The 26,102-nt window shown below is 40.2% G+C and overlaps 1 protein-coding gene across 2 annotated transcripts in view; it reads left to right on the top strand.

The window, feature by feature from the left end:
- SYNJ2 (synaptojanin 2) overlaps positions 1-26,102 on the top strand; it is a 67,364-nt gene that overhangs the window by 19,219 nt on the left and 22,043 nt on the right. For both annotated transcript variants that reach the window (XM_064447099.1, XM_064447100.1), the window contains 10 exons: positions 2,322-2,547; positions 11,711-11,794; positions 13,639-13,700; positions 16,516-16,612; positions 19,857-20,029; positions 20,440-20,521; positions 20,739-20,888; positions 21,003-21,168; positions 22,476-22,667; positions 24,817-24,901. In XM_064447099.1, the coding sequence (XP_064303169.1) occupies positions 2,322-2,547; positions 11,711-11,794; positions 13,639-13,700; positions 16,516-16,612; positions 19,857-20,029; positions 20,440-20,521; positions 20,739-20,888; positions 21,003-21,168; positions 22,476-22,667; positions 24,817-24,901 (1,317 nt within the window). The remainder of the gene's footprint in view (positions 1-2,321; positions 2,548-11,710; positions 11,795-13,638; positions 13,701-16,515; positions 16,613-19,856; positions 20,030-20,439; positions 20,522-20,738; positions 20,889-21,002; positions 21,169-22,475; positions 22,668-24,816; positions 24,902-26,102) is intronic.

Raw genomic sequence — 26,102 nt, forward strand, 5'->3', positions numbered from 1 at the left:
ATGTCATTTTACAGGGCATGTGGCTTTAGCGCATTCATGGTAAACCTGGGTCAAACAAGTAAATCCTGTTTAATTAAAATTAATCTGATAGTGAAATGCAATTCTAATAATTGGATATTTTGTGTTCTTAAGAAGGAAACGCAAGATGTATTGCTCACATGACAGAAACATGTCTCTGCATGTCATGAATAGTTTCCCCTGCAGTTCTTTTTAATAATTTGCTTTAAAACCTGCACTTGAAGTACCATCATCTGTGGTGAAATATCTTCTATTTCTTAAAAGAATATGTTTTTAAAGTCTGTAGTTTAATGTTTCAATAACGTGCCCTAGTTTTTATGTTGGAAACATCAATATTAGTATGTTTGCAGCTCAGTGTTAGTGTAAGTTGCACAGAAGGAAACTCTTGTGATACTCTGCTCTGTCCTTCTTACTTTCTTGTGCTTATAAAGCAAATAAAAAGTATTCCTGTTGTGGCAAGTATTGGTTGAGTGGAAAGGAAAACACACAGGTACTCGGTTTTGTCTTCCCTAGGTGGGTTCACTGTTGATGTAATTCAGTTTTTGCTTTACAAGTTCTGGCAGAATGCTTGAATTCCTTTACCCTCTTTTTTTTCTTATTAAACAAAAAAATAGTCACACAGGAAGCATAGATGTACTGGAAATAAATGAGGGTTATATGATGTAGGTGGAAAATAACTGGCAGAGTTAAATGTGGGTGTGCTACTAGAATGTGTGATCAGTCGTGTTACCCGAAGGTGAATATTAAATAAGCAAAAAATATGCAAAAAAAGTTCATAATGGATGATAAGTAAACATGAGAGCGCAGATCTTTCAGGCTAAATAATCTTTTTAACCAGGGTGTGATTTTTGACTGGTAAGGTCTAGTGTTTTAGTGTAACTCAGAAGAGAGATATATAAAACTTGTTTTCAACTGTGCTAATTATGCATCTCTCAAAAAGGCTCTCCAAGCATGTCAGGTTAGACACATGGCACAAGTGATCTCAACAGTGATGAAACTCCTAAGGTGGCAGTATCCCTTAATAAAGAAACAATATTTAAAGCAACTTTTCTTACCTGTACTGTCTTTTGAAACTTTTCTTTGTGGAAGATAAATATTTAAACTTTCCTTCTTTGCTGCTTCTGGCTAATATAGAAGTAGGCCTTGAAGAGGTTCCATTCTCCTACATGTTGTAGAACAGGGATGAACGGCAACAACATCACATTTAGGGCAAAAAGACATTCCAAAGAAAATTTATATTGAGGCAATTATGTGATATGGGAAATTTTAGACCAAACAATAGATACTTGAGAAAAGAAAACAATGGGATAGCCACATGGTGAAGAGTATCAGACGACCTTAGTTATAAGCAGTTATAAGCAACACAAACTGCCTGTTAAATGAACTGCAACAATAACAAAATTCTACTGGAATTTGTCTGAGTGAAGACTTCTTCTGTGAGTACAGTTAGGAGAAGGAGGTGGAAGAAATAACAAAAATTATTTGAGTTGCTTTTTTCAGTTACATATTTAGCTTAAAAATATAAGAATGTCTTGCACCTTTTTCAGAGAAATGCTGTACTCTAGAAGAACAATTCTTCAGGGGTTTTGCTAGATGTAATAACTCTCGTACAGATCTGCTGTTGAGCAATAAGTGGTCATAAAATTGATTTTTCTTGGCCCGTATCTGTGGCTAAAGGCACATTTTGAAAAATGAAATGATGAAAGCTATCATAATAGAAGAGACTAGCATCACTGTTAACCAGGCATTGTAGGTTTCTTGGGTTGTTGATCTTAAATAAACTGAAGGTTAAAACAGACATTCCTCTTAATTTTAGTAGCACTTTTTGCAATATCTCCATTGACTTATAGGTCCAGTTTCTGCTTGGAAAAATTTTCCTGAAAATCCTGGTGTGTTTTAAAATGGTTCTTAATCCTGTAGTGTATACTAAGGTCCAGGCAGTACTGTTCAAAAGTAATTAGCTTGACAGCACTGTAATTTATGGAAAAGGTTACTAAATATAAATGTATTTCTGGAGCTGAAAGAGGTGACTTTTGCATCTGAATTTATAAGACAGAGGTACAAGACATAAGGACAGCACCTTGGTGGTAGCTGTGCTATTTAAATTTGCCATGTTCTCTTCACTGTAGTAGTTCACAAGGATTTCTTCCTGATATTTCCTGGTTTTGCATAAAGTAAGGGTACAACAGAAAAAGGGTCCCAAAACATTAATTGCTTAAATTGGTGATTGTTGTGGGGTGGCACACATGCCTGCCTGTCTTATTTTGTTCAGTAATGTATCTTTATATTGTTGAACCTTTCAGGAACCAGCTATTGCATGTGCCCTTCAAACACTACCAGGTGAACTGCTCTGACTGGTTGCTTAAAGTGATCTGTGGTGTAGTGGACATTCGCACTGTTTATGCTTCCCACAAGAAGGCGAAAGCCTGCCTCATCTCTCGCATCAGCTGTGAGCGAGCTGGTGCCCGGTTTCACATTCGAGGGGTCAATGATGATGGGCATGTGTCTAACTTCGTTGAGACAGAGCAGGTAAGCAGATGTATCTGATAGCTTTGAATAATTTAGTCCACTCAGATGTTTCAGGCAGAGTTTCTAACAAGAATTAAAGTTCAGCAAGTGTTTTTCTGAAAAATGCTTAAAAATATGATTGCATGACAGATCTATTTGTTCTTGCCCATTAAACTTTTCTTTGTGATCTGTTCTTTTTCTGTGTTTCTGAGTTTTCCATGCACTCAATTTTCATTAATACTTTTGATTTTTTTTCCTGAATGTGAAAGTCTGGCCATTTGCTATTGTAATGAAATATAGACATGGGTTTTTAAACCAGTCAGAGAGCTCTGTGTGTTAGTTCATGCAAAATCAACATGTGTAACAAGAAGTTTCTTAATTGTGCGAAACTTGCTTAGAGTTATCAGTCATGAGGCCCATGTATTAGACAAAAGAATATTTTCAAATCTGTTCCAGAATAAATGTCACAATTCTATGCATTCTGCATACACTTCAAAATATATTTTGCAGAGAAGAACTGGTTTGAAAGATTTTCTATAAAGTAATGGTCTCTACACTTCATTTCTCTTCAATTCATTTTAAGTATCTCTATTAGTCCATACCACCAGGTTTGCTGGGCTGGCCATTGAAAGGCCCTTGCTCTACAGTGGCATAACTATATCTACGGTTTTGTATAAGACTTTGGTTGTGGATGCTGGGGGTGATTTTCAGTAAAGATTAGAGCTGAGGTTTGCTTTTGGCTCTAAGGAAGTCACTTAGAATCATATGAAATCTTATGATCATAAATATTCATGTTTCAAGTTCCTCCTGTCTGCCTTATTGGATTGAAGCCATCGTTGCTTGGTACAGTAAATTTTTCAGCTATAAAATGAGGATGCTTATTAACTTCCTGCCTCACAGGACTTTTGCAGACCAGTGAGGACAGCATTTATAGAAGGTAGGTAGTGTGTGCTGTGCTGTGGTGAGGAAGAACTCTCAGTGCTCAAATATATAATTCTAGTTAAGAGGAAGCTGCCCAGCAAAGGAGTTGAGCTCTCCGGGAGTCAAACCATCTTTGGCTAGTAAAGGAAACGGAGCAGAAACATGATCTTCTCAGAGTCAGGCAAACTCTAGTGCAACTCATTTTGGAAGAGGCTTTGATTTATATTCCCCTTTGCTTTGTGGGGGATTCTCTCCAGTGAAAGGTGGTTTGACACCCTTTTTATACTTACAAGGTAAAAACCTTATTTCCAACTGATGCCAAGACAAAATATATGGGTGAAATGCATTCAGCAGGCTCCCTTAATTGATGCAGCCAAACAAAATAACAGTCAGTTGGTTTTATTACACGTGATTTAGCTTACTACCTTGAAAGCGAACAAAAAGCAGTGGACCCTGACGAATCTGAGATCTTCTGTGCCAGCTGAAATGAATGCTTTCTTATTCAAGTATAATCACCTTTTCCATTTTGAATAGAAGTAGTAATTACTAACAGTCAGAACCATCATACAGAAATAGATGTCTCTATAAGCAGAATAGATAAATGGCTGGAGGTAGTTATGAACAAAGAACGAGGATCTGCTCCTAAAATTTGGTAGTTTTCAGTGTCTTCTGGGCAGATCTACAAAACTGTATGCAGTGTAGACTGTTGTTGCATGTGTATGTATGCGTCTATATGTAGGTGCACATACAATGTAAGTAGATTGCTTAGGTTATGTTCATGATGGGAGGCTGGTGAGTCATCTCTACATGACACAGTGAGTGTAGCATAGAGTACTTAAGCTAGCTGTGTCATTACTTGTTCCAGATTTATAGCTGTGTCATTGTAGGAGCGTGCCTGAGGGTGGCGTCCCACCTCAAAAGTGCATGTACTTTACTATTAGTATTTCCTCATGGCATTGTGTGAGTGTGGTGGCTCACACTCAGTGCTGTCCTTTCTGTTGTCCCACTGCATGAGGTAGGCATGCCTTCAGGCACCTGTTTGTCCAAAATCCAGCAATGTTTGGACACTTTCAAAATTTCCTCTAAGATGTTGCCATGATGGTGCCACTTTAACCTCGTCACCTGGTTCTGCCTAATGGCACATGTAGAGCTACCTTAGACCTGACAGTGCTGTGTTGCTCAGCAGGCGGCCTGGAGGAGTTGCAGACTGGTATTCCTCAGACACGTTTGATCCCCAAGGCATGTTCGAAGCATGCACAATGTTACATGTGTGACTTCCTGCCCAGCCGTCAGAGTTCTCATCAGGGATGTGGGTGGCTTTTTGCTCATGTCCTTCCTTTTACTGGTTTGACTGCATTTTCAGTAAGCTGGCCTGGCAGCTTTCCACTTAGTGTTCAGGCTTCCAAAAATTCTGCTTGTTGGATGCCAAACTCTTCCCCTGCAGTGCTTAGGTCTCTAATGTCAGCCTCTGAATTCTCTGCTAATAATTCTCTTTTGTGCCTCCGCTCAAAAGCAACTGCAAGTCAAGTCCTGCAGCATCTACATCTTTCTAGAAAGTCTGTCAGTGCACTGGGAGATGCAGATAGGTCTGCTCACCAAAAAGTGGAGTTTTCCCCGGAACATGGGAACAGAAGAAGGGACATATGCCATTTTAAGTAATAACTTGGTACAGTCTGCTATTTTAGTTGAGTGCCTTCTCATGAGCATTAGTGCAAAGTACATTACTCAGGATTTGAAGAATGTTCTCTTGCTGAAATGCAGAGGAAAGAAAATGTTAGAAAGGGTTATCAGCTTTCTTTCGGATCAGTCTCGCATTTGTGGCACTGCACTTAGCAGTTGTCTAATTATGGGAAATACTGCTGCGATCCTGCTCACTAGTTGGGTCAGAAGTAATTAATTCTATTTAATTACATTCCTGGAGTACGTTATGTTGCAAATGATTTGCATGAAAAATAAGATGGCCTTTGCATCCCAGCAGAAACCTGGGGATTGGCTCCTGGTGAGTGGCAAAAGAAGTACTTGGTTGCTGATGCTTCCTTTAGCTGGGGCTGGGTCAGGCTCTTCACAGGAACTGCAGTGCTTTGTTCCTGTTCAGCCAAGGGCTGCTGTGAAGAGGAAGAACTGAAGGCTTTTGAGTGTTTTGCAATTGGGTAAGCAAAAGCACACGAGCAAAGTGGTTATAGGGTGAAAGGCTCAAGTAGGTTGAAAATTATAACAAGGGTTTGCAGTTTTAAAGGATTGTGTGGTTTTGTTTGGTTTTTGTTTTTAAAGGAGAAAAGAAGGTTGCTGTTGCTAATGGTGATAAACACTAGTTTTACCAAACTGCGTGTCCTAAGAAAGTGAAGTTGAGCTAACCACTGGGATGCCTGAGATCCAGTTCAAGCTGGCATCCACTTACCATTAGGAAGGAAGAGTCCTAGAATAAATTCTCTCCTACTTTCATAGTAGACTACTGACTAATCGCCTATGAGGTAATATCTTGGCTGAATAACATTTTGTTTCCATTTGCTGCAGCCTGTACAGCATAATGGCATGCGGGCTGTGTGCTTTCATGGATAAATAGCACCCTAGGATTCTGAAAAGCCAGGACTTTTCCCCCCTTTATAGGAATTACTTCTAACGTTTTTCGTTTTTCTGTTTTTAGAAGAGGGAGAAACAATTAGTCTTATCTCCAGGCAGCTCTTTTATGCATAGATGGTATGCTTTTGTCTCCCACTGAGTTAGCCTTGTGGCATTTTAGCTCTGCAATGAGTCATTTTTTGTGGGCTCAGTTAACTGCTGTGACTCACAGTGTTAGAGAAGAAGGGGAGAAAAGTTAAATATCTCACTTCACTTTTGCTTTTAAAAAAAAAAAAAGAAGCCACTAGTAGACCTTTCAGATACTTGATCATTTGGCTTGCATCTTTACAAAGAAAGAAGAAAGAGAAATGGTAGGAAACACTTAAGGTAAAACAAAACGTGATGGGAAGAGAAAAGAGGGCTTTTTTTGAAATCTCTCTAATGTGTACTTACAGATTTGCTTCCAGTATTTTGTAGTGGGACATCAGCCTTTTCTACTTGCAGTGTTGCAGTTAATCCTCAAATAGTTTTAAAATCACACTGTTTCCCAGTGATAGCTTAAATGTTTCCCTTCACCCTTTCTTCCTTCCCTATTAATCCCCTAAAGTTGAGACTGTATCACATTCTTTTAATTCTTTTCTGCTGATAGTGTTGAGAAACGAGCATGCTTTCTTCATTTCCTTTGTCTGCCTGTCACTGTTTACATTTCAGCTCCTCCCCCAGTTATCCTCCAAAGAGTTGTGCTAAACTCTTAATGTCTTAGTATGTGACTTATGGGGAACAACTCTAATTTACCAAGGATAAATTAATGGTTTCAGTTGTTTTCCCCTTCGTGGAACTGTTCAATAAAAACATGGAAACCTTGACAAGGCATTAAAGGAAAATGCCATGAATTTGGATTAGCCTGCCATTTCTTCCATTTCAAGAAAAAAATGTTGGGCATGGATTAAGAAAAATGATCCCTATTTCACAATAACTCCTAGACCATGTTGGATAGCTCTTAAGGAGAGGAATGGATGCAAGCATGTGGTTAATTTATTTTCTGGATCAAGTTTTTGTATGGCCCCAGGCGGGGCAAAGAGGATTATTTTGGCAAGTATACCCTTGGATCCCGTGGTCTGAGTTAAAGGGACTCACAGAGAGGTATGTTTAGACCATCTGTTATCCACGCTCTTTGTGGGTTGTGTGGCAGAGCTGGGGATCCCAGAGCAAGCCATGTGAATATCCATTTCATCATGGACTGTGTCTCCATGCCTCTTGAGTCTGTAATGAATTTTGCCATTTGATGTTGTGACTGGATAATTATTTCCTTCTAAAGAAGCTAAGTGATGGAGATTAGGGAATACATTATTCCAAGTGATGAATGGGAGCAGCATGCTGGGATTAGAACACCAGCTGGTTGACATAGATGTTTGCTTCTTGCTCAGAAGTGGTACCAGTTTGCTTCTTTCTAGCAGTACCTGTGCATGAAGCTTGTGTTACCAGGAAAGGTCTCTGGATCGCAGGGGCAAGGTCTGGCTCTATGCAACAGAAGAGAAAGATTGAGAAATATCCTCTTGAACTGTCAGCACTGTCACCCTTGATCCTGGAGTTCGAGAAAGAGACCACAAGAAGAGTCTAAGACAGCAGAAGTCGAAAGAAAAAAACATGGCAAATTCTAACACCAGAGGTCAGAGGACAGGCAATCTATTATCGAGGTGAAGATGTCCTCCACATGGGTTAAGTACCCAGTTGCTATTGTGTTGTCTGATGGAAAACTGCAGGAAATGTGTCTGAAAATCCATCTAGCTAACTGGTTTGGATTGTTCTATGGGCTAGACCCTTTGAGATGAATGAAGTAGTCCTTGAGTGTTTTGAGGACTTGATAGGAATGAACATCCTCCCTGGGATAAGCAGGCAACAATTTGCTGTCATTTTGGACAAATGATAAAACATAAAATGATTTGGACAAAAGATAAGACTCTACAATAGTTCTATGAAGCCCAAAGACAAAGATTTAGGAGTATGTATCAACCCTGATGACAAAGCGTTGTCCAAAATGAAACTGATTTTTGCTGAACTTGTTAGAGGAAAACTTGTGTGATCTTCTTGGATATATTTCTTGTCCATGAGTTAAGGAAAATAGAGGACAGGAAAATTCTGGAAATAAAGCTTTTTAAGAAGGAATAGTTTATTCTCTTAACTGTTCATCTTTTGTGTAGTGCCTTAGAATAAGAGAAATGGATCTGCTAGAGGATGAGGTAATAAAGTCAAAACTAGAATGACAAAAAAGTGGGGCAGGTATGTGCTTGTAGGAAACATGACATTGTGAACAAAAAATGATCAAGGCTTGGAAGGATATGAGAAAAGAAATTCTGTAATATGCATAAATGCTGGAACTGCATAAGCTATGAAGTAGGAATATTTTATTTATGAGTGTAAATTTAACCTGGGTGTATTATCAGGGCTTATTTAAGACTTTAACAAATGTGGTTTTTTATAGTGTATATGGGTGTTAAGATGATGTCCATTCCTGAACTGGAAAGTCGTCTTAGTCTCAGTGTTTCAATGCTTAAGATGTCTGCTGGTAGGAAGGCTGTTGCCACTATTATTGTAATGTCAAGGGGCATACATAGTAGAAGGCAACATCAGGATCAGAGGTCATGTTCTTTGGAGTGGTGAATGAAGGGTAGTGGGTATTGCTGAAATTCAGGGAAGATTTACTCAGTTGTAATGCTTAATGAAATGGTTACAGTCTGTTGAGGAAGGAATGACTGGTAGAAAAGGGTGTTACGCTCCCACTCACTAAAAAATACTAGGTCTTTTTCCAACTCACTGGCAGCTTTGAAGAAAATAATTTTGGATTCATCTGGGTCATGAAAATGAGGTGAGAGGATTGTGAAAGACCACAGAATTGCTCCAGAGAACAGAATGATGAGCCCTGTAAGTGAAAAGAAAAAAAAAAAGTGCTAATATGGAGAACTTTCTCGTGAATGGCTGTGCTGGAAAGGCCATTCTCCCAGTTCAAACACATCTGAGTTTCTAGAAGCATAAAAATGCCAGTTTCTTTAAAATGCCCTATCATCATAGGGGAGTTCTATATTAGACCTCATCCTGACAGAGGATGTCCCCAGCCCATCACATCAGGACATGGGCATCCTGTTCAGATCACAGGAATGATCCCCAAATAGTTTGAATTTTTTTGTTATTGTTCAGTTCTCCAAATGGACAGCTTAATAAAGCAGAAAATAGTTAGCAGAGGTAACGGGTGAAAACCAGTGAACATAAAATGTGAGTGATAGTAGTAACAAACATCTGTTAACTCTTAGGATGTTGAATCACTAGGAAGTGGAAATGTGAGCATCTGATAATGCAGAATGGCAGAAACGTTTCATCAGGTTTTTTCTTCTGTACTGGGCATAAAGAAGGCACGTTATATATTCATGGTCTGTAACTGTGGTGAAATACTTTCAGTTTAAAGTGTAGCTCAGGAAGATGTTAAACTACAGGTATTAAAATTAGAATTATTATTACTATCTCTTAATCAGTGGGTCTAGAGAATTTGCAGCTGGGACTTTTAAAAGAACTGGCCAGAGATAATTGAGCTGTCGATTTTTTCATTTAGGTAATGGAAGCAGGATGTTCTAGAAGGTTGTAAAGAAAACCGATCCTCTGTAGCAAGCTCTTTGAGTGGCCAAACTGTAGTTCATATGAAGCTTTGTCTGTAATCATCATCATTAGGTGTTTCATTTCAACTCATTGCATCACTAAGATGATGATTTGTGTCAAATGTTGAAGTGAGCCAGTCCTGACTCGTTTCTGCATAGATTCAGGATGTGTTCGTCATGTAGTGTGAGTCAGGATAATGCTGGGGCTGTCAGTGGAGCTACACAGATTTGCTATACCTTAGAATTGGCTCATCTGGGTCCATGACTGTGAGTGAAAAGATGATTCAGTGTTTAAAAGTCACCGACTCATCTTGGTACAACCTGTCTCAGTGACGATGTGATAAAGAGGAAGAAGGTGGGCCTGCTCACTCCTGTAGTCCAGCTACAGGATGAACTCTTCTGAGCATAGACGTGCAAAGGGAGGTGCACCAGTGTGTTGCCATGGTAATTAGCTCCTGCACTCAGATATTGGCAGTGTTTATAAAACTTTACTGGGGGAGCATGCTTTAGAGCCAGTTACTCAAGCTGTGAGGCAGGCCTCTCAAGGAAGCTTCTCTGAGAAACCCCCTCTCTTGCAGGGGTTTGTGCTAGGATGAGATGCAACAGAGAAGGCTTCTTAATTCATTGGTGTGAGGCTAAAAACATCAAAACATATAGTTTTGCACTATACCTGGGCTAGCCATCATTCTAACACCGACAATGTGTCCTTGACAAAGCCACTTAAGTCTTTTATCTTAGTGAAACGGGGATAGTATGAAGTGCTCTGCAAAAATATTGTAAAGATTAGTTACATAAGACTGGTGACAGGATATTTAAATACCTACTTCTCTGGTGTAGCTGTACTTCTTTTCACATGTGTAGCTCTAAAAATTGTACATTGGTAGTGATTATAAAGATGAGAGGTCAAGGTAAATGAAGGCACTTGCCCTGAGCCACCCACCCAGCACACCTAGTGGCAAATCCAAAAGCACAAACCACATCAAAGTTGTAGAGTAACCCATTTTCATGTTCTTTTCTATTTTGGGAGCTACTAGCCAGCTGGCAGCAGTTGTGCTAAACGATATGATGTGGTTAGAGAAGCAGCTACCTGGATGACCTGCATACCATTCCTCCTTGGGGCTACAGAAGACTCATTGTCATGCATGACATAACAGAGATGTGTATCATGTGTATCATGTATCGCCCATGGAAAACAGCCAGGATTCCACTGCTAAGTATAGGCCAGGGGAGTGAGCCAGGCTTTGCACAGTTGCTCTGTGGTCATACAGAATCTGAAGATAGTACCTTTTGTGCTAAGCTAACGTATAATGTAACGCTTTGCTTGGGGGCTGGTGGAGGGGGAAGGCAAAGGGGGAAATCGGGCTTTGTACTTCGCATAGATTTGACTCAAAATCAGCTTGTTAGCAGTGATCATAAGAACAAGTATTAAGGGAGAGTTTGAGGTCTGGTTAGGGAAAGAAATGGGGATTTTGGAGCCTTTCGCTCCTGGAAATGCAGTAGATCACATGCTGTTCACTGTATCTCAGATGGGAGTGGCAAAGCCGCTGGTTTCACTGAGATTTATTTGGGCACTCTGACAAGGCTCAACACGCAGTGAAATAAGAAATAGTAAATAAAGCAAGACATAAGCTTATCCCACACCTGACATTACCCATCATCGGTCACAAGGAGCAATGACATTTTGCACAGTTAAATTTTGTGAGAGAGAGGGAAGGAAAGTATATGGCTGGTCTTCCTGAGTGCCTCCACCAGTAGATCAAATCCATCTTCATTGTGGATGAAAGATTCCTTCCTTCCTTGCCAGTGGTGGTGTGTTAAATTTTCTCTTATTTCTGGTGAGTAATGAATTGAATCTGCTGTGATGACATGAAAGTAAATATGTTGTGCTTTGTTCCACTGCCTGTGGAAAAGTGGCTGAGCAGTAAGTGGATACAGTGAGATACGTGGTTTACTTTTTTTACCCTTTGAATTCAGTGTCTTAAACTGTCACCTGATGAAGGGGTCACAGACTGATAGGTCTAACTGTAGAACTCCTTTCCTTTATTTTATTTTTGCAGACAATTTACTTGGATGATGATGTCTCCTCCTTTGTGCAGATCAGAGGTTCTGTTCCACTGTTCTGGGAGCAACCGGGGCTTCAGGTAAACAAATAAACAAAAAGCTTACTGTACATTTCTCTCTTGCTACTTACATGTTAGAAGTTACATAAAAATTAAATTTTTTTAAAGTGAGCTGTAAAACTTATTCTGTGAAAATGCTGAGCTCTTTCATTGTAGGTTTACTTTGTGGGAAATTTTGTGTGTTTAGATAAACAGAGCTAAACCAGACAAATGGCTATAGTTAACTGAAGTTTTTAACATTTTCATGTATTTGTGTGCCTCTGCAGGGAACTATTTGTAAGGGGCTGTGTCCTAATGTCCTAAGCTGAAGCTTACAGCAATATTTCTATAATTTTTCTGATTTGATTTGGAGTAACCTTCCCTTTTGAAATGCCTGGTTGACTTGATGATATTGACCTCCACAATAAAATTGGAGTATCTAAGGACACTAGGAGCTCTACAGGAGCACTTTACCTTGAAACAAAGTATAATGTCTGGATGGTGCATTTTCTAGGTTTCAGGTAAAAGGGTGATGCTGATCTAATCTGATCTTCTGCAAGACAGAGATGTAGGGTTTCATCAGGAGATTATTGCATCAAGCCTAGCGAGTTGCATATGGTCTGTGACTTACAGTTTATATACAGTTACAAGCTCAAATAGAATCGTCCTAGCACTCTTTGCATTCTCTGAACAGAGGGATAAGCAACTGGAATGAGTATGCACATATATGCATATATGTTAGTAAAGAGAATACATATTATAACTTTTTTAAAGATTCTTTAAAGATTATTTGATACTTTTTTATCATTAAATCTAGCACCTAGGTACCATTCAGAACTATTGGATTTAGCGCAAAAGCAAGATGACTAAAGGGTCTGTGTTGTTGTCTGTTAGCTCCATCCAGTGCAATACTTGATTCTTTTTATAAAGCAGTCTCCCTGTATGGTTCTGCACACATCCTGCTCATGGTGTAGCTGTATCCAGCACTGTTGTTCTGTATGTTATGAAGCCACAGATCTTTTCCCCCAGTATTTTTGGGTAGTGGGTAGCTTCTCTAATTAAACAGAATTTTCAACTTTTTAGTAGGGACACAATCTGCTTTTTTGCCTGATCTGGATTAGATTATCGAGCTTTCATTTATGCTGGTGAATGCTCATAACTCTTATTCTTTGGATGTGAGTGTGCTGGCACTGGTGTTACAAAGAATTGCAGAAACCCACCTCATGAAAAACAAAGGAAGATGATGAAGTACAGGAAACAATGCATGATCCTATAAATAATTAGCAGTGTAGTTTTTGGAGAGGAAAGAAATCCTCTGCATACTGTAGTAACAGTAACTAGCATTCAAAAGGAGCTTGAGGCTACTGTTGTTGACACCCATATTAAAAGTCCTATTAGATTGATGGCACAGGATTTCATCCTTCATATTTTCCAAGGACTGTTCTGATGCTTTTTCGTTTCTGTAAATAATGAAAGATGAAAGAACTCAGGACACACAACCCACGGACCTGGCATAACTGCAGCCTTTTCTGCCGAGGGAAGGGCAGGAAGAATGCTGGGCACGCAGCGTGCGTGTGTGAGGCAATGTGGAATATTTGCTAGAGGAAGCTGGCAAAGGGATGTGATTTGTTTGGCCATAAAAAGATGTGTAGGTACCCCTTTGTTTAATGGTAATTGTGTTTTCACTTGTAATTGTAAATGTTGTTGTCTAATAAAAGCTGTGGCTTTCGTATTACGGATATTATGCATCTGGGTGTGTGGAGTCTGTTAGAGGTGTCTGGTGCTGTTTTTCTCTGAAGGAAAAAGGGAGACATCTAGTGATTTAGGACTCCAGCAATTTAAGAAGTTGTTTCTCTCTTTCTCCCCTTTCCAATATTTTATTTTAGGTGGGTTCTCATCATCTAAAGCTTAGCAGAGGTCTGGAAGCTAATGCTCCTGCCTTTGACAGGTAAGCTTCATTCCACTTTGGCAACAACACAGCAGCCTGGCATTTAACCAAGATTCCGCAACTTTATGCCTTCCTAGCAAATCCTGAGAGATGTGAAACACCTCTTAGATGACATTGCCAATTCCCCAGGTGTTGCAGGATTATTAAGTGGGTTTACTTTATTTATTCACTTATTTTTGTTCATTTTCCTTTCTGTTTTCAGTGGTAATTGAATTAATTTGGTCTCCTGGCTTGTTTCTGTAAAAGCTAAGAAATACTGAGTGGTATGCAAAAGCAAGATCTGTGCAACCTTTTGTGAGCCAACAAATATGAATTTACATTTATGGTACACAGAACATATGTTCTTTACCACTGTAGCGCAGGTAGTTAAAAAGTAAACACTGCTTCCTCTCCAGTCTGGATTTGTTTTTCTCATAATCGTTTTACTGCTATACAGAAATAACAGTGTCTTATTCTATGATCAATATTGTATGATGTTGTCATGCTGATGCTTTTCTACTTTACCCAAAGACTGGCTTGTAAACCTTTTTAAACCATTAATACTCTGCTTGTCGGCTGGAAACATGAAAAAAATCCCATACATTAGCTTGATTCCTTTAAGTGTCTTACTATGAAGTGATATCCTTTGAGGGCAAATTCCCATGGACATCAGTGGGCACATTGCCTGAAAAGGGCATGAAGGATTTGGTCTGTGGGAAATTTTGAACTTGTAAGTGCCAGGTCATGTGATTAATTTCTATTTTGATTTGGTTTTGGCAAATCAGAGTTTATGTTAATTTTGGGAATGCCAGTTAATTCCTTGATTTCTGCAACTGTTAGTGAACATGGCATTGGTGACTGTTAATAGTTTTGCAGCACTGAAGACCCCAAAAAGGGATTAGAATCTAAAGGGATACCAGTCCCTGTTCCAAAGGGCCTTCGCCTACATACTCCAAGCTTTTTAAGGCTCTTAAATCCTACTGAATTCAAATGCCTTTGAGACTCATGGTCTTGTGGTCATCTGGTGCCATGATAACTTGCCCTGCCAATGTCCCTGTCTTAGAGGCTTGCATCCCACAGCAGAGATCATTTATAAAAGAAGACGACAATAACTTATTCAGCATCCTCTTGGGCTGCCCAAGGAATTGAGAGTACCTCAGCAAGGAACAACCATTCAGCTCAGAGAATCTTTTCTCTTTGACCCTGATGCAACTGTGAATAGCCTTCTTGTAAGAACCGTGACCATGAGGATCAGCTTGTGCTATTCCTTCTTTCCCGTGTGCGCAGTAAAGCCTTTAGGTCAGATGAAGTTAGAGAGATCTCTGCTTATAGATGTGCAAAAGGCAGTCCTTTGAAAATGGGCAAAGAATAAGTGACTGCTTATATGGAAGAAATGCTGAAACGTAACTACCTGCTATAGCTTTTCTGAGAGTGTTAGAGTGGACGTAGCCTGTTACATTTTCCCATCTGATAGGTTAATGTGTTGAGAAGGCACTGTGAGAAACAAATGGTAATCTTGTTCGTGGATCTTTCCCGTCCCTTCTCCATGAGAAATCCTTGCGGAGCTCTGGTTGCACTACTCAAGCAGATGACCTGAGCTTCAGCAGTTTTGTTGTAAGAAAGCAAGATGGGTGGAGAAGTAGGATCTTGATGCTGGTATCAGAGGGGTGCAAATGTTTTGGGAAGAGTTGGAGTACAGAGAACTGGTTGCAGAATCAGGAACATAAATTGCACCAGAAAATATATTTAGTCATGTTTTTGAAGGCTATGCTGATAATGTTTTCTTTCTTTTCTCCACTTCCCTGATTTTCTGTGTGGCTTATTTCTGGTTATGGGACTTAAAAGCACATGCCAGAAGACCTGTGCTTGCTGTTTTTCTGACACTTTGCTGTTGCACGTTGCTTTGCAGCATGTAATAGCTTTTCATTTGTGTGTTTATTTTATTTTTCTTGTTTATTTCTATCCAGCTTCCCCCTAAGTACTATTACAATGTTGTTAGTACATGATGGAAGATGGCTTTAAGATCTAATTGTTTCTTGATGAGCCAGCACAGCTTCTGTAGCATACGCATGCCAACCTGAAAAAAATTTATTGAGGGGAGAATAGGTGCCTCTGCACCTCGCTAAAAGCTCTTGACTTGAGAGTCAGGCTTTGAGGGGTTGGAGATATATGCCAAAAAACCCCCACTTCAAACTTGTCCTATTTTGTGTTTTTTTTTCTGAAGAATCTGGGCCAGGCCACTTGGCTAAAAGGACCTTTGGTCTGATCCAGCGCAGCAGTTCTTACGATTACTAACCTTCCTGCTTAATCTAATGAAGGTGAGAGCGCATGTCTCAGTGTTGCAGTAGCTCAGAGGTGTTTGAACCCTGTTGCCTATGATGTGTGTTTGTGCCTCTCTGGCCTTGGCACAGGAGACCTAAGCCCCATTGCTGCTGCTGCCTCTTTGTAGGCTCAGCCCTGCAAGATGCCGGGCAATTCCTGTTGAAGTGTAGTATCTTTTCCTCTCTTCTTGTCTTTCCTATGTAGTTCCCTGGCTGACAGCCAAGAGGTGGAAGCTTATAAAGGGCAATGTCAAAGCTAACAGTGACAGAAGCAGCAATGCTTCTTTTTTTTTTAAAGTTCAGTACAAAATACTGTGTCCATTAATTGCATACTCATCATTTGTAGTATTTTATAATTGCTTGCAAGGAAACTGAGGCAGACGTCTGTAGCTGCTGTGGCTGAAACTTTCTGCTGGATGGAACAACCAGTAATTTCTACTTCTGTATTTTGAAAAAGGTAGTAGGCAACATAACATGGTTTTGTTTAGTACTTATTGTGGTTACTTTTGCCTTAGGCATATGATGCTTCTGAAAGAGCAGTATGGAAAGCAAGTGATCGTTAACCTGTTGGGAAGCAGAGGAGGGGAGGAGGTGCTCAACAGAGCTTTTAAGGTAAAAGCAAAGATTTAAAAAAAAAATTTTTTTAAACTGCTGATTTCTCCAGAGCCTCCATGTTCTTCTGTTTCCCTTCTGGCCCAGTAGGTGATGAATATTATATCTTAAGAAATGATGTTACCTCTTTACTAGATGTTCCATACTGAGAGAATGGAGCCTCATAGTGTCACGGCTTAATTTCCAGCACCGTCTTCCTGCTTATTTCTTCACACATTTATGTACATTATCTTTAAGCAGACTTAAAAAAAAAAAATCACCCTAATTCTCCTAAGAGTAGTTCACATTTGCAGAAATGAATTGTGGTCAGCTTTGTCATGGTATGTAGTCACCTATCCAGTCAGGTCCCTCGTGGGATTGCCAGAACTGCTTGGGGGTCAGGCCCTGACCCTGGCTCGCTGAACATAAGCAAGCTATCTTGCTCTGATTGTAGTGGGAAGTAGCTGTCTTGCACTGATTGTGATGGGAACTGGTTGCCTGAGCACTAGATGACAGCCTGGTGTATGAAGAGAGAAGTTTTCCTGGCCCCTACATGTCCGTAGGCACAACTAATACCTGAAAGCATCTGGGTTATGCTTTCAGGGTGTCGGGCACTGTAGAATTAAAGCTCCACTGACTTCTAGTGCAGCATTCTCATGGCCAGACTTTTAAAACTAATGTGTACTTGAAGCCCTAGACTGGCACAGAGTAGGATTTGTGGCAGTGCATAGCTGCCTGTATCTGGCTGGAGGTTGATGGAAGTCTGCCTCCTAAAGGTCTGGTGCTTTAGAAATACGACATAGGTGCTTTGGACTATATCCTCCTAGGAATAACAGGAGGAATGGTTTAAGTACACACCTGTAGTTAGTGTTACGTATTTATCATTGGTAAAGAATGATACAACAGTTCTGCGTTCAAATGTTTATTGTGTGAAACACAATAGTTAAATAGTTCCTGATTTGTTTCCCTCTCTGTCAGAATAATGTACTTGAGACAAGGAGTATCTTGAGGTTTTTTTGGCAGTTTTTCTGTGTGACCATTTTCTCCTCCTCCAAAAGAGCTGGGGAGGACTATTGGCTTCCCCAGTGGAAAGTGGCAAAGTGAAAGTCTCCCCCTGTACAGAATATGGCCAAATAAAAGTGATTATGGCTAAAGCTTGCAAGGCAATGAAGAAAGTACATAAGTGAAGTCTGGTTCTAGCTTCTGTTTTCAGCTTCTTACTGAATTTCTGCATGTCACAGATAAGCCTCTAAAATGTCTTCATTTCCCTATCTTTAAAATAGTTTTTATAGTTTATTTTGCAAAAACATTGAAATTTAGGGGTGAGAGATGGTCACTTGCAAAATGCTTAGATAATTTATGAGGATACAAATTTGACTTTTCTTGTTAATTTAATACTGGTATTTTATCAAACACTTGCATTCTTGAAGACAGTGTTCTGGCCAGTATCATACAAACAGAAATTAAGTCAGAAACAGGGCACCTCTAGAATAAAAAGCTTGTATTCATTCATCTACTTTAAATAAAGATCTTTTTAAATTGTTAAACTTTATTGATGTTTAAAAATAAATCAATTATGTAGGCACTCTGTGAGCTGAACGAATTTTGACTGAGAGCACTGGAAACTGAAGTTTTGTACCCATTCAAAACAACCACCTCTTGGTCTTTTATTTGTCTTTGAGTTGTAATAAATGGATGTTTGGAAAGAATATATAGCTAATTTTTACTTTGATGATTTAAAAGAGCTTGAATTAAAAAGAAAGTAAGTTGTAGGGGAATTACTAGGAATGAAAACTTTTATCCTTTTCTGTCATTAGCTTATTTCTTTGTTTCTCCATCTTCCTTTGCTTGTATTCCTTCCTCTTCTCCCAAGTCTTGGTGTAATCTTAGTAATTCTTATCAGAGTTGGTCAAAAATATTCTTGTGGGTTTCCTTGATCAGCATGTCACCGCTGCCATTCATTTATGCAACAGGAACAAATGAAAAATAGTAAAAGACCAACTTACCTTCAGCTGTAACCTGAATCAGCTGTTACCAGAACAAAAATCAATACTGTTCCCAGTAATACTGTTCCTCTCATAAGCATCCCCTATCTGTATGTAATTATGTTTACAGTAAATCAGTGCTGTAGTGTAGAGTTACGAATACTCTGACAATGATTTATGCTGAGGCAGTGGGTAAATGGCATCCTAAAGTGCATTACTAGTGCCAGCAGCTGTAAAGGCAAGTTGAGGTGTCGACCACAGACAAGCAGATACCGTTAGAAAACCATTTTGGCTTTTCTAACAGTGCAGTGAAATGTGTTCTGCACGTCTCTCACCAAACGTCCTGCAACAGCTTTAAATTTCTTCCTGCAGGAAAGGCTTAATGGCTTACTTTATACAATTATGCTGGTGTAACTGCTGCATGTACACTTTTAATGTAATATCAGAATTGTTTTTTTTGGTTTGTGTCACAATCCAAGTGGAGTAAAGTATCTGTCTCTTGAGGTGAGAATGTGCAGGAGGGAAGGGAATAGACAAAGGCTTGCAAAGCTAGAGTTAATATAACAGATCTCTCTGGCTTTGTCATGGAAAGCAGGATGTATTATTGTCCTATCTATTACAGATACCTTAATGAAATCTGTGGTGATTACGGAAATGCATGTGAGGTCATGGAAATTGGAGATGAAATAATAAAGCTATTTGTGCCTCTTCTTTCACTTTTGTGGTTTGCCACAAACATTTTATAATAAGTTTCCTGGGACATTTCTTTCTTTCTTACTTCCTCCCCAGGCACCCGCTGCCTAAATTAGGGCCATGTTTTCCCATGTCTCAGCAGTTCAGGAATGATTGAGAAATACACCCATGCACTGTTATGCCCCTGTACTTTAAGCAGCTGTAGACACCCTTCCCATTAGGGTCCCAGTCCTGACCCTGCCCAGAGCATCGCTGTTGCTGTACACCCTCATGCACAGAGGCAGCAGCCCACTGCTGCAGGGCTGCCACTGCAGACAGCAGCAATTCTGAGGTGTACTTTGCAGTTACAGTTTGAGTTCACCTGCAGAAAAGTTGGTGTCTAACAATCCAGTTTACTTTTGGAAAGAAAACAAATAGGGAACTTCATTGCTTTTTTCATGTCTGGCCTTTCAAAATTCCCTATGAACTTCTCAATATTAAAAATGTGATAAACAGTCAAAGTTTAGTAATAATAAAAGCATGCTGGCATCAGTCCTTACACTGTAGCTTGAGCAGGAATTGTTTTCCTCTATTTTCTATCTAAACAGAAACTGCTATGGGCCTCTTCCCATGCGGAAGACACTCCCATGATAAACTTTGACTACCACCAATTTGCAAAAGGTGGGAAAACTGAGAAACTGGAAAATTTGCTGAGGCCTCAGCTGAAGTTGCATTGGGAAGACTTTGGAATCTTCACAAAGGGCGAGAATGTAAGTCCACGGTGAGTGTCCCTGCCCCTCTGTCCCAGCATAGCCAGGCACTACCTGTCTGGGCCTTCCCAGGTTGCTCACTGTGTTTGGACCATAAGCATAAATGACCATCTTGAAATACAGTTTTGAGGTAAAGTGTGGTCTTGGTGCTAAACAGATTATTTGGCTTGACTGAATGTCTATTGTTTGAAACCTGGAAAATTACCAGCGCATGGATTTGCTAATACAGTTTTGCAGATGTAGTCCAGTAATTAGACGTGTTAATGGAATACATTGTGCACGATGTGCCTGCACTGTCAAAACGTGGGTGGCTATATTCAGGCTGAACATCTGATGATCTTGTTCAATCCACTCATGGTTAGATGTTATTTTAAAATATCCCTTTTTTTCCCCTCCCTCCTCTTGTGTTTGGTTACCAAAGTCTGCAGACAGGTACTTTCCGAATGAATTGTTTGGACTGCCTGGATCGTACTAATAGTGTACAGTCCTTCATTGCACTGGAGGTGAGTTTGTCGGAGGACCTTTCATTGATGCTTGTACCACATACATTGTCTGTTCAATGGGGAGGGCAGAAAAGAGGGCATAAGCCCCAGTGATACAAGTCTGTCTTGCCAGCTCTATGATACAGAATGGTGCTGGCCAGAATACTTAACCTGAGGATAAAAAGCAAAAACATATTTAAGAACAACGTTGTTTCTTCTCCTTCTGCACCTAATCCAGGTCCTGTTTGCTCAATTAGAGAGCCTTGGGTTGAACTCTAAATCTATAACTGAGCGCTTTGTGGAATCCTACAAAGCAATGTGGACTCTCAACGGTCATAACCTGAGCAGAGTATTTACTGGCAGTCGTGCCCTCGAGGGAAAGCACAAGGTAAAAAAAAAAGAAAAAAAAGAAAAAAAAAAAGGCAAAACTGTTCATTCACTAGTAAAGAAAGATGTCTGATTTACTCTTCAGTATTGCACTGATGATTCCTGTCTGATGTAGGTTGGAAAGATCAAGGATGGCGCCCGCTCCGTCTCTCGCACCATTCAGTCAAATTTTTTTGATGCAGTAAAGCAGGAAGCCATCGAGTTGCTGCTCATGGGTGACTTCTTCAGTGAGGAATATGCAGACAAAGGCAAGATGCTCATGGACCACACTGCACTGCTGGGTAAGGCCAGTGTAAATCCTTTGTTTTCTTTTGTGTGTTTTTAGCTCTGTGATGTAAGCAATTGCACTGTTCTGAAAAAAATCAATAAATAAGCTACTTTTTGCACAAATCTTTTGTTTAAAACACTGCTCTCAAGTGACCATAACACAATTCTGTGTTCTGATTCCATTGTCCTTGTTTCTCATATTTCGTGTTGGGCTTCTAAGTATGTTTGTCTGCTCTTTGATGATAATCTCCTCTGACAGTTTAGAGGATTTGGACCAGGGAGAAAGATTTTAGGGCTATATTCCCAGTCTGGTCCTGTCTGAGTTTGTCTTGAGGAAGCCTCTTGGGCTCGGATTTTTTCTCTCTTTAATTTTGGCCTGCAGTTTGCACATGCTTTTAGCCATTTGGATCCTTAGAGGCACATTTATGTTGTTATGTTGGTTCATTCCCTGCTTTACTTGAGGCCCTGGTAGTCTACAACATATACACATTTGTTTACACCCATCTAGAGTAATCCAACTTAGCTCTCTCTGAGAAGATACTTGAGTGCAAAATATAGGATAATTATCCCCACAAGCAGTGTCAGGTGGTCAATTTGCTCCAGAGAACTACTGGATTTTAATAGGATAGGCATGAACCATTCAGTGCTACTTCAATCCTGGGGCTGTTCCCTGATGCAGACCACAAGGAAAATACAGATAGCTTCTCTATGCCTGACTGCCAGTGCAAATCAGGTAGTTGAAGATTAAGGTTACCTCAGGTGCTCACACAAAAAAAGCACACTGCTAATTTTCTATACTCATCAAAAATAAATTAATATAACAGTTTCCAGTGAGGAGTTCTGACCAGGCTAAAGAGCCACAACAGTGCGAGTTTTGGACTGATGTGCGACTGTGTACTGCCTTCCGTCTTCCACACCGCCCCGCCCCCGGCCCAAACTTCTTAGGGCTTGAATTTAAGTCATAACTTGTGACATGCTTGATTGCTGGAGGCTAAACTGAAAAGATTAAGGGAGGAAAAAGAATTTGTTTGCTTATTACTTGAAGAAATGCGGGAAAAAGTATGCTGGAAGCTGATTGACCAGCCCTTTACAAGCTTTCAAAGGGTACCTGGTTTCTGGAAGAGAAATTGCTGATCTTGTAGTAATTGTACTTATCTTGTAGTAATTGCCTATGGACTTATTCCTTAGCTTTTGTGTTGTTGCTGCTAGGGTAATGTCATTATTTCTCAGTGACTGTATGGTTGCTGTCTGTATGTTTTCTGTCCTTTTACATCACATTCTTCTTTTACACACTCTCTTTCTGTCTCCCCTCTTCCATCAGTAACTCCAAGTATTTTGAAGGCCATGTCAGAGCGTCAGTTTGAATTCACAAGCTTCAACCGTGTTCGTGTTGCCACCGGGACCTGGAACGTGAATGGAGGGAAGCAGTTTCGAAGTAACATCCTTGGTACTAGCGAGCTGACAGACTGGCTGCTGGATTCTCCCAAGCTCTCTGGAGTTTCTGAATTTCAGGGTAAGACTTCATAGTCAAAACGTGTAAGCAGTATTTGCTGGCATCTCTAGGGACAGTGAGTTGGGACACAGATTTGACCAGCTGTTCTTTCCAAAGGCAGTGCATCTTAGAGGGCATTTTCTGTCAGTTTTCAGGGGTGTATTCAGCCCCATGTAGACTTGTGCTGCCTTCCCTTAGCAGTGGAACAGTGCATGTGAAGGGCTCCTGACAGTCAGAGCAGCTCGTGAGTCTGTGCCAGGTGACTCTGCTTTGAAACTTCAGCAGGTGAGAATTCAGAGGTCTCTTTCACACCATCATAGGGTGCATCTGCTTATGCTGCATCCCATTTTTTTTTTTTTTCTTCTTCCATATCTCTGTCCTTTGTTCTTCATTGCGAGTGGGAGCTACGTGCTTAGGTGTCCTCAGAATGTCTCCTTGATATTTATCTGGAGCTAAACTTGCCTGTACAGTCTGGACTCTGAGATTGTCTGGAAATGTTACTATCAAAACCTTCAGACAAAAAGAGTTATTACATTTGTTGAAGGCAATTTCCTTTCTTTAGCAGTATAGAAAGCTCTTGTGCTTGTGACTTGCTTAAATTTGCTGCTGAATTTCTTATTTACAGAACAAGGTCGGGTATTGTAATTGATTTACAGATTTTATTAAGGAAAATGAAAAGTGAATGTTTTGTTGTTTAAAAATTGAGTGGTTGCAGAACTATGGCAAAACCTGTGCTTTTATTGTTACAGTGGAACATTTAGCTTCTTGCAGGCATCACAGGGATATTCCTGTGCCTAACCTCCAAGCTCAGGAATTCATTCGTCAAATCCTTGGCTACTTACACAAGCCACAAGAGTTGTTTGAACCCTTAGCGACAGAGTGCATGGATATGTGATTAGGTGCAGACAACTTCACCCTGAGCAGCTTGGGTGGGTGATTGGTCCAGTCTGTTTCAGAAACGGTTTAGATGTGTTAGCACATGACTATGTCTGCGATATCAAAATTTGTTGGGAGCCTGTCATGTGCTAGCCTTGCCAGGCCTTCCCCTGAGAGAACCGGAGGAGCAGGACTAAATGGTACAGGCAGCCATAATGTGATAGGTCTGCGCAGCTTCTGGAAGGGAGCTATGTAAAGGGGCAGAGCTGGGGTATGACCATGCAAATGTCTGTGTTTGTGGTAATGTCAGTGCAGTGCCTACACCAATGGGTAAGTGTTCAAAGACAAATGCCCAAAATTATTAATGGGAAATACACATATGACAGTGCCTGTCATGTTAAGCCAGTAAAGGAGGCTAGGTGCCATGTGCTATTTTCACCCTTGTGTCTACGTAGAGTTGCTGCATATTTTAGTTTTCTTTCAGTTCTTGTTTTCTGAGGCAGGTCTGATTTAAGTTCCTATGATTGTCTACTATTTAGGTCTTCATGTTGAATTAAGTTACGGTTACCTTGGTCATATGACAGTTTTTTTAAAAAAAAATCCCTTTAGGTGACGGACAGACATCATGGGTCAACAGATATGCTTGACACTATTATATGAGAGCATTGGATCTTTGGTGTATTACCAGGTTAATATCTACAGGCCTGGGCCAGGGAAGGGAGAGCCACCGTGCTCTAGAGTGACCTAACCTAACCTTAAGTTAGACTTGGAAGAAAGAAGATAAGAAGTAACTTCAAGGACTTCCTTAAATGAGTAGATAAATTTACTAAAGGCATTGAGAGGGAAGGGACATACTGGTGTGTGGACAGTAAGTTCAGTTACATAGCAATCAGTGTCAAAAAAAGAAAAGGAAAAGTATGATGGGTGAAATGATAAGTGGATGAAAGATGGTGGGTAGGGAGATGTTGTGGCTTTAGTGATGAGTGGGGTGAGGGAGAGAGAACATTGAATATTTTCTCATCTTAAAATTGCTACAGTATAATGCTCTGTTCTGAACTGCTTCCTGCAAGAGAGATGGAGACCAACTGGTGGGAGAAAAGCAGGAAAAATTTTCAGAGGAACTGCAGGGGTTGTTTTGTGAGATTATCTTAAAAGAGCTATGAATATGTATAGCTTGGCAGGGAATACACAAGATAGAACTACAGGAATGATCTCTGACAGAAATTAGAAAACAAGTCGTTAGGAGAAACAACAAAATAGTAACTCTTGTATGACTTTTCCCTCTTGCAAACAGATGATGATAACTGCCCTCCTGACATATTTGCAGTGGGATTTGAAGAGATGGTTGAATTAAACGCAGGGAATATTGTGAATGCCAGGTATGTTAAAAATAACCCCAAAATAATAAAAAAACCCAAACCTCAAAACAAAAAAAACCACCCAAAAAAAGAGAACTTTCTCCCCTAAAGGAACCAGCCAAACAAAAGTCTCCAGAATTGTGCTTTATATGATCAGGTGCATTGAATACTTCCTTCCAAGTCTGGTGCTTGTAATCGTAGCTGGAAATGTATTTGCCATTAGCCCATGGCACCGGGACAGTGCTGTTTCTCTGTAAACTTCTATACAGTAGAATACACTGTGTTTTCATAGTCTCTTAAGTCTTTTGTATTGTCAGAGTAGGGTTCTGGTGGTTGACACTCATTTAACGCTTGTCCTTAATCCCCTGTCTGATGTCAGAAAAATGTGCTCAGTGACTACAGACATAATTGGCATTCATGTGGGGATTCTAAACTGACTGAAACGTCTCTGTGGCTAATTGTATTTGTGAAAATTATGGCTACGGAAGGAGTTAAAGGTAAACCCTGAGCTTGGCTCATCAACATGTACAGTAGGCTGTGATGTATACCGGTCCTTTTGAATCTGAAGGAGGAGTAGATCTGGAACCCTGAACATAACGTTTCCCGTGCTGATTTGTCAGGCTGACCAGTTAGTTGTCTGTTTTGGGAATGACAAGTTACAGCAGTGCTTAGTGTGGCTTCTGGGCTGGCAGTCTGTCTGCGTGTATCGGTTTACTTTGGAGATGAGGAAACACTAGTTCTGCAGAAGCGAAGGTATATGCACCCACCCACAAACCTTCAGCTAAGAACAGCCAACAGCTGCGCATAGCCAGTCATCTCCCTGTCAGAGAAGATCTTCTCTTCATTGTGAGCACAAGAAATCTTACATTTCATGAGATTGACATGGGTTTTTGTTTTTATGGTTATGATTGCTACAATCAGCTTACAGTTACCTCCAGTGGATGGGGATATCAAATGCCATGTGAGCATGGGTCTTTCTAAGCATAGTAGACAAAATCCCTCTCACGTCCAGCAGAAGCAGGATAACTGTATTTTTGAGCTGTGTCTGGGCTCACTGACCCTGCTAACTCTGGGCTGGCTCACAAGTATGATCTGTCTCTGCCATGCATCCTACAGCACTTCCATTTCTGGAGCCAGCATGTGTACAGCTTAGTGGATGTCTTTAAACCTAAGGCATGGTTAATCTGCTCATTTTATTGACTGTACGTGGGGTTTTTTGATT

This window comes from Phalacrocorax carbo, chromosome 3 (assembly GCF_963921805.1).
Source record: "Phalacrocorax carbo chromosome 3, bPhaCar2.1, whole genome shotgun sequence".
NCBI classification, from domain to species: domain Eukaryota; kingdom Metazoa; phylum Chordata; class Aves; order Suliformes; family Phalacrocoracidae; genus Phalacrocorax; species Phalacrocorax carbo.